Below are 14,869 nucleotides of genomic sequence, written 5' to 3' on the forward strand. Positions count from 1 at the left end.
TGAGTCTGCCAAATGGGAAGTTCCTACATTTCATTGCTTTAAATTAATCTATATCTCTACCTGCCATGGAGATAGTGGGAAGCTGATCCACTATTGAATAAAGAGCTTATATGGGGAACTAGATTTTGTAAACCCTTGTTCTCACATGACATCATAAACTGCCTCAAAAATTAAAAAACATTTCATATGTGATGGCAAGTACCCCGGTAAGGGGAAAGAAATATTAGCTACCAGTACTCACGACCGACAAAGGAACCACTAACTGTACTAGCTTATTAGCCTGTCATAATAAGGCAGATTTTTGAGACAGTTTACCACATTATGTGTGAACACAGCTTCAGAATCCATACCTGGTTTCACATAGGGCACATCAATGGTGTGAGCTTTCTTCTTGAGCTTTTCCCTCTCTTTGCTTTTACTCCTCTTCTTCTCCTCACTGCTTCCTTTGACCTTCTTCTCCTCTGCGCTTGCTTTCATCTTCTTCTCTTCACCACTACTCTTCATCTTCTTATCCTCCTTTGCTTTATCCTTGCTGGGTCTTCGCTCTTCTGTCTTTCCATCTTTCTCATCTCCCTTGACTTTATCCTTTGGTTTGGTTTTTGCAGAAGGAGCAAAGCGATTTCTGAACAGACTGCCTCTCTTCTTTCCTTTCCCTCTGAAATGAAAAAAGTTCATAACATTCTCCATTAAAAAAATAAAATATATCACAATGTTTTTCTTTTGGTTTTGCTTTCCTTGGACTATAAGCGAAAGAGCATACAATTACAATAAAAGATATAAGCTTGAACTATGTGAGTTTATCCAAACAGGAAGTAGAGAAGGAGATATATACTTAATAAAGAAAAAGGAAATGAAAAGTGTGAAGACCCTTAAATAGCATTGTATTAACATTCCAAAAACAGGCAATATCATGTGCAGGTAATGGAAGTATGAGAAAACATTAGGCAATGATCACATGATACAATAATAATATTTTATATTAATCTTGTTAACTAAAACTCTACTGAGAGGTGATTCTGTGCAATACGTTCCATACGACATATATTTATCCACTTATTTCAAGCAGATATGAAAATCTCTTGATGTGGTCATCAACTTTTGGTTCTTTATAGGTTCATTAACATTATCAAAAGGTCAAATCAAGATATTTTTCATCTTAACATGAAATAAAAAGGAAAAGGGACATGATGTGTGGGACAGATTGCACAGAATCACCCTAAGAAGACAAATTAATGTTGTTGTTGTTGTGCTTCTTTGTTTTACCTTTCATCATCTTCTTCTGAGAAGCTCTCAGCCGCCTCAAATGTCTTGTAGCCTTTCTCTTTCTTCTTCTTCTCAGCATCCTTCTTCTCCTTCTTGAGCTTGAAAGGATCCTTCTCTCCAAATGAGTCAGAATCTGAGAGAAAAATAAAACAAAACAGAACATTTAATTTATATAAACTAAGGTATTTCAGTGATATTCTTTTTCATAAAACATCATGATACATGCATTTATCCTTTAAAAAAAATATATTTATGCCCAAGAGCTCTTAGAATCATAGTAAATTAAGGAGTAACGTCACTAAAATTAAATTGAAATTGTTGAAATATTGAAATAACACTGCATACTGATAATAAAGTGTTTTTTTTTAATCCAGTCGAGAAAACTACCAATTAAATAGTGAATTTAATAGTCCTTTTGATGAAACAATCTTTTTTTCTTAGGAGATGCATAACAACATCAAATCGATCAATTGCTTCCAAATTCCAGTGTCTGAAATGTAGAAAAATATTCAAATAAAATGGGAAAGTGGGAAGTGGTAGGAATCTATTGCTATTTACAGTTAAAAAATGTATCATTCAACTGTATCTATTATAATATTACAATTACATGTATGTCCTATGATACCCATAAGTTCCAAAGAGATATACATGTAGAATGTTCATGTTCCTTTTAAGAACAGATAATTTCATAATTAAACCATAGTTTATAAAAAGAAGGTTATTTTCACAGAATAAAAAGTACATGAAAGTATTGCAACTCCTATTTACACACTGTATTTGTTATGTCCAATGTTTCATGGACAAATATAATTGTATGTGAACACTTTAAAGTACAAATGATTCAGAAATTTAGATTGTGCAAATGTACGAAAAAATGGGCAATGAAAACAATTATAACTGCTGATTTTATTACATGTACATCCAACCTTCAACTCAGAATGGAATTATCATGAATAGATAATGTTCATACAGCGAACAGCGTCTACTTTTAAAATGCAATTTATACACAATTATGTAGAACAATACTATCGTTAAGCAATTTTCCCACAGAGTTCATAGTAATTACGAACAAGACAGAAGATTATCAATTGCAGGAAGTGACCGCTGTGAGACAAAGTTCACAATCTAGACAAGAGTTAAATGATGTCATGTAAAGTACAATCAAATCATTTGATCATGTTTATGTTTAGGTGCGGGTGGCAATTGGCACTGGTGGCAAATTTGCACGAGTTTCATTGCATGATTTGTAACAGTACACATCATCATTGTTTACATGATAATGCAAAGATCGTGTCATACTAGTTGGTCAACAGATGCATTTTTCTTCATAGAGTATGCTGGAAATGCGAGTCTGAAATATGTAGACTGTTTCCCCTACACCCTGTACCTTCCTGCCTCTGAAGGTGAGAGTGTACACAGCGAATGTTAGACCAGACTCAAGTCAATATATTTTCACTGAAAGTGGAAGGAGATCCTTCTGAAGCCTGAAGGCCAAGCTACATCAAGTGCAAATATATACAGCCAATATATACAGCCAATATCTACAGCCAATAACTCTTCAGCCCCTGCACAAGCCAATACAGCAAGCTGTACAAAATATTCTCCAGCGACAACAGCTGTTTATTACCTCCACCAACCAAATTCCTACCTTTCACCCTTCACCAATAAATATACCTAACTCTAACCCTAACATAAAATTCAATTGCGACCCAAATTCCTACTCCTAATATAACCCTTATCCTATATCTTTAAAGGGAAAGTCCACCCCCAAAATAAGTTTGTTTCGATAGAGGCAGAATAATAAGAAAATCAGGTGAGTGAAAGTTTGAGCAAATTCTGAATGAAAATAAGAAAGTTATGAATTATTGAAGTTGTGATCAATCAAATACAAATTGGCAACTCTGTGACTTATTATACGAGCTCTCCTTCATTTGCTTTGTGCATAATATTCCATAAAATCATGTTTTCTTCGTTATTGATGACGGAATATATATTTGTTCCTTGCAGGGGGAGTATAGAAACATATTTGCAATTATTATATTTAGGGTGCATGTATGGTTGAAATTTTTCTTGAGGGAAAATGAAAATTTTAGATTTTTTTAGTACTGAGCAAATGGAAGTTGAGCTCGCATGATACGTCATAGAGTTGCCAATTTGTGTTTGATTGATCACAACTTCAAAAATCGTAACTTCCTTATTTTTAATCGGAATTTGCTCAAACTTTCACTGACTTGTTTCTCTCATTTTTCTACTCCTATTAAAACTAACTTAATTTCAGGGTGGACTTCCCCTTTAAGGAAATAAAGCCGACAGCAATTATTATCTGAGAAAAAGTCAGATCACCATACTGTAATCTTACGATAGCACAACTACTGTCTCAGGATTGTCACCTACTCGGTCGCAAAGTCCTGATTGTTTACTTTCCATTTCTGACACCACATTAAGCCGAATGGATGTAGGGATAATGCAATGTCAATACTAAACCATCTAAAACTATGTTCACTTGGGACTGTTGCATTTTTAAACATAAAGTTGCAATATCTTTGAATTTTAAACAACGATCCACTAACCATGACAAGGGTTCACAGAGGACCACAAATGTTCAAATTATTCAACTACAAGCCAGGTAGTCATTTCTAAGTATATGCTAGGGTTACCTCAAAATTAATTGCGTTCACACAGCACACAACTTCGAGTGAGGACCCCCTGCTGCTCGTAGATATCTGAGCTACCCTTAAGGGTGCTCATGGTTTGTAACTTCAAGTAATCTTAAAGTTTTGTAATGAGACTAGAGCATCAGAGTCCCTAACTACAAGATAACTTCAAAGTTTAAAACTATGGATTAAACTTAAAGTTAACAAACTCTCGTGTAAACCTATCTTAAGTAAGGGCCACTAAAACTTGAAAGATTAAAGTCAGCTCTCCCTCTAAGGACTAGGGCTTGTTTGGCTTGGATCTGGATCACATGTCACAAGATGTTCGTAGGAAGGGGTTAATTATTAAGTAGTAATTGACTATAGGAACCAATCTTGGGGAGAAGGGGGACAGGGGTAGTAGCAAAGGACATGAAGAAAAAAAATGGGTCAGTGGTTACGACAGGGCAGAACATTTCCAAATAGGGTACAGTTTGGCCTTTTAGTAACCTACATGTACATTACATGTACAGGTACCGTATGCTTTTTTTTAATGGCACAGGCGTTTTTATGAACTGACAAATCCGTCATATACATGTCTATCAATGTTTAGATCCGTTTGTTCATGATATTGATGACAAGGTATGTATCTGTAAAATAAAATTTGTTCAGAAAATATTTTCTTCTATACAAGAAACCATTAAGTAACTCAAAAAGGGTGATCATAATTGTTATTTATAAATAAAATACATGCTATGTGTCGGTACAGTACTTATAAATATATGCCCTATTGTATGTACTGACTTGAAGGAATATAGGCCTATAAAAAGTCAAACAATTAATTTGTCTTTCTTTGTAAATTTCTACTTATTGTTTCTGCAGGAAGGAAATAAACTGGCAAAAAGTGTAATCCTGAAAAAGTGAAAGCATAGTTGTGTCTCAACTGTTTTTGTTCTCTTGTGTACTTGTTTGAATCATCGTTTGTTTGGTGGAGGTTTATATCTTTTCCCCTTTTTTGAGAGAGATAGAGAGAAAGAAAAAGAAAATTCTTATTCCATAGTCTAAAGTAAATACCAAATAACTTTTTTAAACAAAATAAGTTCTCATAATGTCAATATCAGGAACCAATTTATCCACTGCACATGCACAAAAAAATTACATCTGTTCAAGAGACAAGAGTTAGACTCACAATGATAATAACATTCTGTTCTTGTATAGTGCATATCACATTAAAACGTCCCTATGCACTTCCAAAGAGCTTTGGAAATAATTAGCTTTAGCTACTGTGCATCATACCTACAGCTGTGTACATACATACATGCAAGTATGTCACTGCTTTCGCCAAAAAGTTGCAGGTACATGTGATACTCCCAGGGACTCTGTTATTCTAATGGCCTAATATTATACAACTTTGGCAAGCTGCTAGTAGTAGCAAATGAATTATTGGCTTCTTTTGAGGTCTGAAAAACAAAATTTCATTTCCTTGTTGGCTTCAAGGACAGATGTAACGAATTTTGCATTTTATAGATTTTAATCAGATCATTGTTTGAGAAAACAATGCATTTCTGTGTTCATACAATGTAACATAATTTTGTTTAGATGGAAAATCTCAAATTAGATGTACAGTTTTCAAGCAAGATGGTATAACAATGTATTTCACAATGAATCATTTGCACACAATGTCTGAAGTATTCTTTGGAATACTTTTTACAATACAAAGTTAACAACTAAATTATTCATACCCTACAAGTTTTGTAATTTCTTAAGTATGTGAAAATTGATTTGTCCCGATTTATGTTCTCGAGAACATGACCTATTAAAGCTCACATCTAAAATATTCAACAAAGGCCCTAATTCAACCAGTCCACCTTCCATTTTTTAATTACGCAAAGCACCAACAACAACAAATCAAATTTACAAGGGGTATGAATAATTAAGTTGGTAACTGTAATTCATGAACAATAGGCATTGTAGAAAAGTGGGTCATAAACAGATCATGCAACATCAAACTTGTCTTTACATGAGGCATTTACATTGTCCTTTTTCCCCCAATTAGAACATGCATCAATTACTATCTACATGTACATATGATTTAAAAGTGGGACACAAACAAAACATGAAACATATCTGGCATATATAGAAGCCATATTTAACACTTTCCCCCATTTAGAATATTGAACTGATGCAGTGTTCTCTCTTTCATATTTCTTTGAATATCAACTATCAATCAGCAATGTTGAAGCAGTGATATCAATTATCAAATATCAGAAAACAAGTTATTTTGAGAAACCCAATCTGTCATAAATAAGCACAGACATTGATTGATGCTTTTTTTCTGAAGAGAGGGGGAGGTAGACATGGACCTAGGGTGAACCCTTCACCTCGAAAGGAATACATTGCCAAACACACCCCCTATAATGTCAGAGGTCTGGAGAAAGAGCAAATAGCCCTGAACAGTTATTTGAACCCGATTGCATTTAATATTTCACATCGATACCAAGATTCAAACTTTTCCTTGGTTTAGTCAAGTGAGCCATGCCATGGCATGCCATCAGATCTTGAGTTCTTGACACAATGGAATGCATCAAGATCTAGAGCTGCGAGTGTGAGTGGTGATCAATGGCAACATAGTGTAATCTAGTAATACCGGTAGATCAGGAAGGGGTGACCCTGCACCACTCCTTCAGAGACAAGCTCAGGGCTCAAATTAATCCAAGGCCACCAAGGCCATGGCCGTGGATGCCGCTTTGATTGGCCTCAGTGCCCCTCTCATTGGCCTTGGAGATTTTTTGTGCCCTTTCCAATTCTTCCTATTTTTTGTGCTGTAATATAGGAATGTGCCCTACAGAAAAGTGGCCTTGCCCTAAAAATATTGAAATTTAAGGCCTGCAAGCTATGCCCTGTCCACAAGCATCAAAGCCAAAAATCCCAAGAGGGCGATTCTATGTCCCTTACGGCATAATATTTTCAAACATATTTCATAAAAAATGAAGAATATCTTGATATGACCATTGAATAAAGTTGCTTCCTTGTACCACTACCATTACCGGTAGTCATAGTCACATAGAGAGATCCTCGTTTAATTCAAGGATGAAATAAAGCATACATGTACATGTACATACATGTTATGGTCCAACCCACTGATTTCCTACTCCTACACATGTATAACAGGGAAAAAAAGCAAACAAGAAGATATTTTCTTAGTTTTAATGTATATTTCGCCTGTTTAAGTTTACCTGGGGGTGTTCCACAAAGATTCTAAGTTGAACTTAACTCTTAGTTATACTTACAAATTATGAAGAGCCATTTGTAGCCTTAGAAAACAATATAGTCAAAAGCATTTCAGACTTTTCATAAATTCCACATCAAGAACATGAAATCTCCCATGATAATAGAAAATAAGAATGATTTGAATCAACATTTTATGCCTTTTAAAATGACTTTTACATACTATTTTCGAAGAAGCTAACGGCTTTCCATAATTGTTAAGTCCAACCTTAGAGATAAGTAAATACATTTGAATACCAAACAAATACATCATTTTTTGTTTTTTTGTTTAATGTTAAAAGTCAATTTTCTTTGGGCAATGACATTTTTAGATATATTAATAACTAATTGAAATCAAATTTAGACAAACATAATATTTAATCAAAAATTTGTTTAAATAAAATTTTTAAAAATCTCTGGTGATAAGAATACATTAGAAAAATTGTTAGCCTGTATATTGATAACTAGCCTACAAATGTTGATCCTCAAAAATGCAATTTTATTAAAATTAAAATAAGACTTTTCAAAAAGTATTCCTCTTTTGCAAACTTACCCTTCTTCTTCAAAGACTTCTTAGCCTTAGGAGCCATTTGGTATCGCAAACTGATGATACCTCGACAGGATGAGTTCTTTTCTTTTTCAAACAAAATTCTTTTCACACAACATAAAAGCAAACTAGTTGTGAACTGAGTTTGACAAACTTTGTCCTCTAGTCCCTCACACATCCCCTGACACAGACTGAATAAGGGACTTGTGAGAGTAGTTTTTAAATATCAAACAGTCAGATATTTGATAGACAAAGATAGTCTAAGCGTGCAGACCATAAAAGTACAAGTGCTATAAACTGAGTGCATGCTCCTTGGTATGATGCCAGAGAGTGAATTAAATTGATAAACACTTGCACTGACGTAGAGAACTGACTGGTGTAATATCAGACATTTAAATGTTTGTGCAGGTTACTGAAAAACCAGAAAATTCGATGTGCATTAAACTCTTTTTGGATTTCTCAAGGAGTCCAGATTCACAAAAGTTAAATGCCATGACATTTTGGGGGATTACCAATATACAATAATATACAATGCATTGAATGCCCTACAAATACAATATTGTCCCCTGTACAAGAAAATCAACTCGTACTGAAATACTGATGCATGTTTGTTATGTATAGATCTAGCACAAGATGACCAACAAACGCGAATGCACATCCAAATTTATGAAATTGTATTTTAGAGGCATCAAAAGAAATTGTTCCTGATATTGTCACGAAAAAGTGATTTAATAAATATAAAAATATGCATCAATATATTTGTTCACGGTCATATATGCGCAAACATTCCATGCCATGAAATAGGCCATCAGCTTCCATTTGCAAATGTTTTGTGCCATGAAATAGGCCATCAGCTCCCAATCGCGAATGTTCTGCAAAAGTTTTTGGTCTTACAGTGATTCACATCATCAGCAAGGATCGAAATATATGAATTTTAAAAACAGGTCTGCGTTCAAGAACTAAACACTGCCAGTAGATTTGCCAGCACTCATAAAGGAAGAGGGTAGTTAGTAATATCCAAATGCTCAACTTCTGCGGGTGTTTGAGTCATGTGTGAACTGGGTATTGCTCAAATGAGACTGAAAGTCTAAGGAAAGTACTTTAGATTGACATACATTTGCATGAATTTGACTTTAAAGCCCCCCTCGGCCTCCCCAAGAACTATTTGTGGTGGTGATGGTGATGATGGTGGTTATTTTACCTGACTGCTAAGAAAGCTTTAGCCACAGAGATAATAAACATAATGACAATTAGCAGAAGACTGGGGAGAACGTTCGTTATGTTTATAGAAGAAAAAAAAATCAACTGAAATATCTTTATTACCCCCTTAAAATTTATTCTAATTTAAGAATGAAAAATCAATTTTTAATTAACTTCTAGTAGTAGAAAAACTTAATTTTTTAGTAACTTTGTTCTATAACACTTCCACAAAGTTTAGGAGTAGAATTAATAGGACAAAATGTTTACATCTTGATCAGAAATCATTTTAAATGCAATCCATGAGATTCTTGTACCCAAAGTAATTAAAATAGCAGCTTGTTTATTCATGCATTTAATGATCCATTTTTTATTTACCATATTTAAATATAATCTGAACAATCTGAATTAAAAGTATGAAAATGTCTGCTGATTTTGTCACAACAAATTAAGGCAGTGAAGCACAATAATTACAGGTACAAGACAAGTTCTATGCTGATGTTATCAAAGAAGTCTAATTTTTCAGACAAGACTAGAAAAGTGCAAGATCCCACCACAACAAAAATAAAAATGAAAGCTTAACACGCTTATTGCATGAGTATGCACTGTCACTTTGCAGTTTACAATACATGTACATGTACTATATATTGTGAACATAGATGCATCTGACAGCTCAACATTGAAGTGCATTTCACTATCACAGTATTGTTCATTGTTTGAGCAGCGTGTGAAACAGGTTTAATGGTCATACTGCATTGTTCAACAGGTAGGTGAGCAGAGACACTTCCTTGTAAACCTACTTTCACTATTCAAACTAATGTTCCTTACTTTCCATCTACTAAATCTTAATATATGTTGAATAATTCTGAACCTCCATTAACTACGATAGTCCAGAAGACACCAACATTGCTAGGAATTGGAATTCTGATATTCACTACAAAAAGGATGTACATGCATAGTGTAGATATAAAGCATGAGGGCGCTATATAGAATACTGATATAGCAAAATTGCTTTTAAAAGTGAGTTATAAACATTCATTCAAGTTGTGTCTGCAACTCTGCATACATTGCTGAATGCAGATTGAATATTACACAATTATTATGGCAGGTTCAGGATGTAGTAAGAAATTGAGGAAGTGCATTTAACCATTTGTGATTATTCAATTTGTACACCCATTCCCTCTTTATTGATAACTAAAATAGCTTCAGAAATGAAAAAAAAAGTGTGATTAATACTTGAATGGGTGATAATTACTTAAAAGTAACTAGGTTCAATTATAACACACTATCAATGGGAGAAAGCAGGTTCACAACTGAAGTTGGTTTCATTTTAAAATGCAAGACAAGGAAGTCACTACAGTATACAGAGTACATCAGTCACTACCACTATTCATGTCAGATTGTATTGTAGGTAGATCTTTGGTTTGATTTGATGGGTTGTTTTACCCAACTGCTAAGAAATCATGTCTATGGTTGAAAGTTAGTTGTAAGTTATCAACCAGGGGGACCAACAGCTTTAAGTCCTTTCCAAGGGACACAGTAATGAGGTTAATGCCTTACCAAAGGGCACTAGCACATCAACTTGGTTTCGAACCCAGAATCTCCTAGTTACGAGACAGCTGCTCTACCACTGAGCCATCCACGTCATCGTGGAAAAGAAAAGAACAAACACTGATTACTGGACATGTTAAATTCCTCATGGACCATAAATGACTAGCACATGACTGTTTACCTATTATTGAGGAATTAGGCAGTCTCCATTCACTTCATTCATGTACACATGTACATGTACATACAAGTTTGTATGTATGTGGTGATCTAAGCTAATAATTGTAACAATCATAACAGATGGTCTTGAGAAATAAATTGTACAAGTTAGAGACAATATACCAATGATTATGACTTTTTAAGTCTGATGTAGACATGAACATATACATACAAGAGTTGGAATACTTTTTATCATTGAAGGTGCTCACATTGAAAACATTGTAAATATCCTACTGACATTTGAAAAACAGCATCTAAATTTTAATCATTGTAGACAAAGCATGTGGTCAAAGCTCTGAATATTTGATTCATCATTATTGCTCTGCAGCTGAACTTATTCTTTAATATTCACTGCTGTCTTCTACATGGAGGTGGAGGGAACTTAGGGCTTGATGCATTTTCTCACACTTCAGGAATCGGTTGGAATGTTCTAGTCTGTTCTTGACTTCTGCTGATAAATTTTCTTTGATTCATTTATATGAGCACTCAGCACTGCCAGTCTGCCACTGGGCCATATTGTCTCTCTGTAGACATATCATTTTTGTCATGTTCAATTCTCTTTGATTTGCATTTGTTTCAATGTTAACATGAACAAAATGATACATGCTGTTTAGCATTTCTGAAATGTTAAAGTTAAAGATTTCATAACGAAAAAGAAATTATCTATAATCCAACTGTTTTAATAGGAAAAATGTTTGCGTTACCAATTTACTTTACAATTTACTTTACAATTACTTTACGATAATAGCTATTAGTTTAGTATATGAAGGCGCACGCACAGAGTTCGCTGCATTTAGCACTTGAGCCTTTTCATACAAACCGCTATTATCATAAAGTACCGATAAGTATCAAATTGGCAACTCAAACACAGTTTTCTTTTATGTCTTTGCACTTTTTCAACCATCACAAACTCTCATAAGAGGTCAGCGTTTTTGTAATGTAAATTACACCGTACCCAATTATCATCAGGAACACGTCGAAGGTAAGCTATAACTCCGGTATCAAAATGTCATATTTTCGTTAAATTATTGTACGACTTCAAAGTGCTTTGTATGAGAAGAAAAATAGAGTCCATAAAAATAGCGAACTCCAAAGCCAGTGTGCAATGTTCGTTGGGTGCAGGAAGGCGTGATTGGTAATTGTAGACTCATTTTAGGTTTTTTTACCTGCCTCTTTATGCAGGAGTATGGGTGCCAATTAAGGCTACAGGTAGGTGATATCAATATCATATTTCATATTATTACCTAGCCCTAGGCTTAAGCCTAAGGCTAGGCTGGGAGTCAGGACACTGAACAAACATTAATAAACTTTTTAAAATAAAGTTCTCTTTTCTGACTTTTGCCTTTGGATTTAACAGAAAATATTCATCAAATAGTATTAGAGTAAAGTACCCGGTTTTCGGCCACTTAAGACAAAATCCTATTTATTGGACTCTTTACTTCCTATTTATTATCATTTCTTGTTCAAATCATGAAGCAAATATTATTATTATTTAAACACAAAAAGAATCCCAAAAAAAAATCACGAATTGCCATGACAATATTCATTTCAATTTTCACTGTTTTGGAGCCGGTTATCGGCCGAGCGTTTCAGTTTACGGCCGCATGTACAAAGTCAATAGGAAGCGCTCGCGCGCGCCGTGCGTTTCTGCGCTGATGTATAGCACAAGCGGGCGGAGCAGGTATCCCACGCCGGAGCTCCCGGGTGCTCGCCTGGCCGAATACAGGCACAGCGGTGATCGGAAGTTGGAATCTGAATTAGACAGACATATCGTGTGTGCGTCGCGGTGTGCGGCTGCATTGATTTAATACATGCGATGAGATACTTTTGAGCTTGCGACCAGCACAAAATCGGGCTCTATATATGAAAAATACTTGAAATAAAGCTCATTTTATGGTACCCATATTTCTTACATACACGCGTAAGAAACTCGATTTTTCAGATTTGGGTAGCGGGACCGCCGATTACATCGCTAAAATGTGATATTTTAGGATATATTTTTCATTGCAAATGTGGTTCTTCAGTGACACTGGCATGGTATGGTATGTGTGGGATATGTGTTATGCTATTATGCGATGTATTTTAAAGTGATTTTACCATGTATCCAACCAATTGGCCGAAAACCGGAGCTGACCGATTACCGGGTACTTTACTCTAGTAAACATCACGAATATTTGTCCTTTATAATATTGTCCAACTTATATTTTAGAATATATGTGAAATAGTGCTTGTAAACTTCTTCAAATTGATGTTTTAAATCAACTGTCCAGATGTACAGGCATGTACATTGTAACTTAGATAGGCCTACGGGAAAATAAATGAGTGGGACTTATACATACCTGCACTGTATTCTTCCCTGGCCTCTTGAACAGCCGCTGCAGCCTCTGGAAATTCCGCCTGGTTAACGTGACCTTCGTCAAAACTCATGATAATTATCAGTTCTTTCGGAGACAAGAAATTGGAGTATAAGAAATGAGTATTAAATATATTTCAAGAATCAAATCGGACTCCGCCCAACTACTTCATACTTGGCTCTGAACGTACGAACTGCACTGCACTGTCGCTCAATCTAAACTGTTCACCACCGAGCTACACAATCGTGATGTACATAATACACGTACATGTATACACGTTTGACACTGGTGCCATATAAACTTAGTTTTTCTTTGCGGTATCGCCGCCATATTGAAACTCCTAATTGCACCAAGATCGTATATCGTATTAATCGGCAAACTATAGCAGTTTCTATTATGTAACCCTACCACATGTTATGGTGTTTTTATTTCTTCTATAATTTGTATTGTTTTTGTTAACAATTCTCATCTTGGAGGCAGTAGTAAACTCAGCTCAGTTTATTTCTATAATTTCTCGGGGGGTTAATAGCACTACCATTCAAATGTCGCATTAACCGTATTGTCTCGACCAAACAAAATTTTGCAAATCTTCCTTGACCTTGGAAAGTGTTTTTAAATAAAAATAATTATACCAATGTAGAAACTGAACTGAACCTAGAGTTTCAGATCAATGGCCGGGAATCTATTCTTTTTGTGTTCTAACATAAAAATGATAAAACGAAACTTTGTTGAAAATGAGAACAGAAAATTTCATACGCGATGCGCGATTTATGGTGCGTCAGGAAAATATATTCAAACAATAGTTTTAAGACACAGGAAGTCAACCTTGAATAGCAGACTCAGAGAATTCCAATTTTATGATACACAACTGTACTTCATGACCTATAGTTTATACAAATAAGCATCTTTTTATGTTTAATATTTCTGTAAATGAGTTACCGGTATGTTCTTTTTGTCAGAAAGTAGAAGAAACATGCAAACACTTATTCTATTTTTGTGAAAAAACAGAAACACTATGGAAGGATTGTAGCACTTTTTTGTAATTTATTAGACATTACGAACATAGACTGGAAAGGGGTCCATCTTGGAATAGAAGGGCCAAAAGTGTACTTATGGGTGAAAAACAATTATTGAACCAAACAGCACAAATACAAAGAATCCTCTACCCCTCAAGATTTCAAGAATATATTGGAATAAACTAGAAGGAAGAAAGTTAGCTGAACGGAAAGGAAGAAAGTTAGCTGAACGGAGAGGAAGATACGTAATCATTTCAGAAAATCGGACAATCTTCTTTTGGCTAGAGACGTTGAGGCAAAGCCATTAATTTACTTTACTTAAGCATACATTTCTATTGAGCTGATAGGACATCCATGTTCTTGTGTGGGAGGGGTGTAGTGGAGCAGTGGCGGAAAAATAATGTGTAAAAAGGTAAAAACACGTTAATTTAACAGGTTTTTTTTTAAATGCCCCCCCCCCCGCCCTGGCGCTCAAGAGGCGGGGGTGTGATTTTTTAAATTTCGAGGGCCCCAAAAAATAGTGGGAGGGGGAGGGGGCATTGAGAGCCACAGAGAAAGAGGGGTAGAGTAAGGACAAGTCAAGCGAAGAGGATTGGCGGGAAAGCCCTATATTTATTTATTTTTCTCAATTCGGCCTGTTTCATCATAATCAGTTTTGTTGTCAACGAAAGGGAAAGTGTTCAACACAACAACAAAACAAAAACAACAAAAAAGTGCGAACCCCCGAACCCCTAGTATGTACGGATGGCAACTCAAAAATCTAAATCTTAACTTTTAACCAATCAGATTTGCGTATTTAGGACCATAGCCGAGCGAGTTTGTATG

The 14,869-nt window shown here is 35.1% G+C and overlaps 1 protein-coding gene across 3 annotated transcripts in view; it reads right to left on the reverse strand.

Annotated features, from left to right (window-relative positions):
- The window catches only part of LOC580072 (ralA-binding protein 1), a 38,777-nt gene extending 25,574 nt beyond the window's left edge, over positions 1-13,203 (reverse strand). For 2 of the 3 annotated variants that reach the window (XM_011665716.2, XM_011665715.2), the window contains exons 1-3: positions 7,717-7,913; positions 1,264-1,396; positions 351-655 (exon numbers count right to left, since the gene is read on the reverse strand). In XM_011665716.2, coding sequence (XP_011664018.1) covers positions 351-655; positions 1,264-1,396; positions 7,717-7,888 — 610 coding nt within the window. In that variant the 5' untranslated portion in view covers positions 7,889-7,913. Of the gene's footprint in view, positions 1-350; positions 656-1,263; positions 1,397-7,716; positions 7,914-13,013 lie in introns of those variants that run through there. The other variant, XM_011665717.2, reaches the window with a different exon arrangement.
- Between the last annotated feature and the right edge of the window lie 1,666 nt (positions 13,204-14,869).

This window comes from Strongylocentrotus purpuratus, unplaced genomic scaffold (assembly GCF_000002235.5).
Source record: "Strongylocentrotus purpuratus isolate Spur 01 unplaced genomic scaffold, Spur_5.0 spur5_scaffold_6, whole genome shotgun sequence".
Classification (NCBI taxonomy): domain Eukaryota; kingdom Metazoa; phylum Echinodermata; class Echinoidea; order Camarodonta; family Strongylocentrotidae; genus Strongylocentrotus; species Strongylocentrotus purpuratus.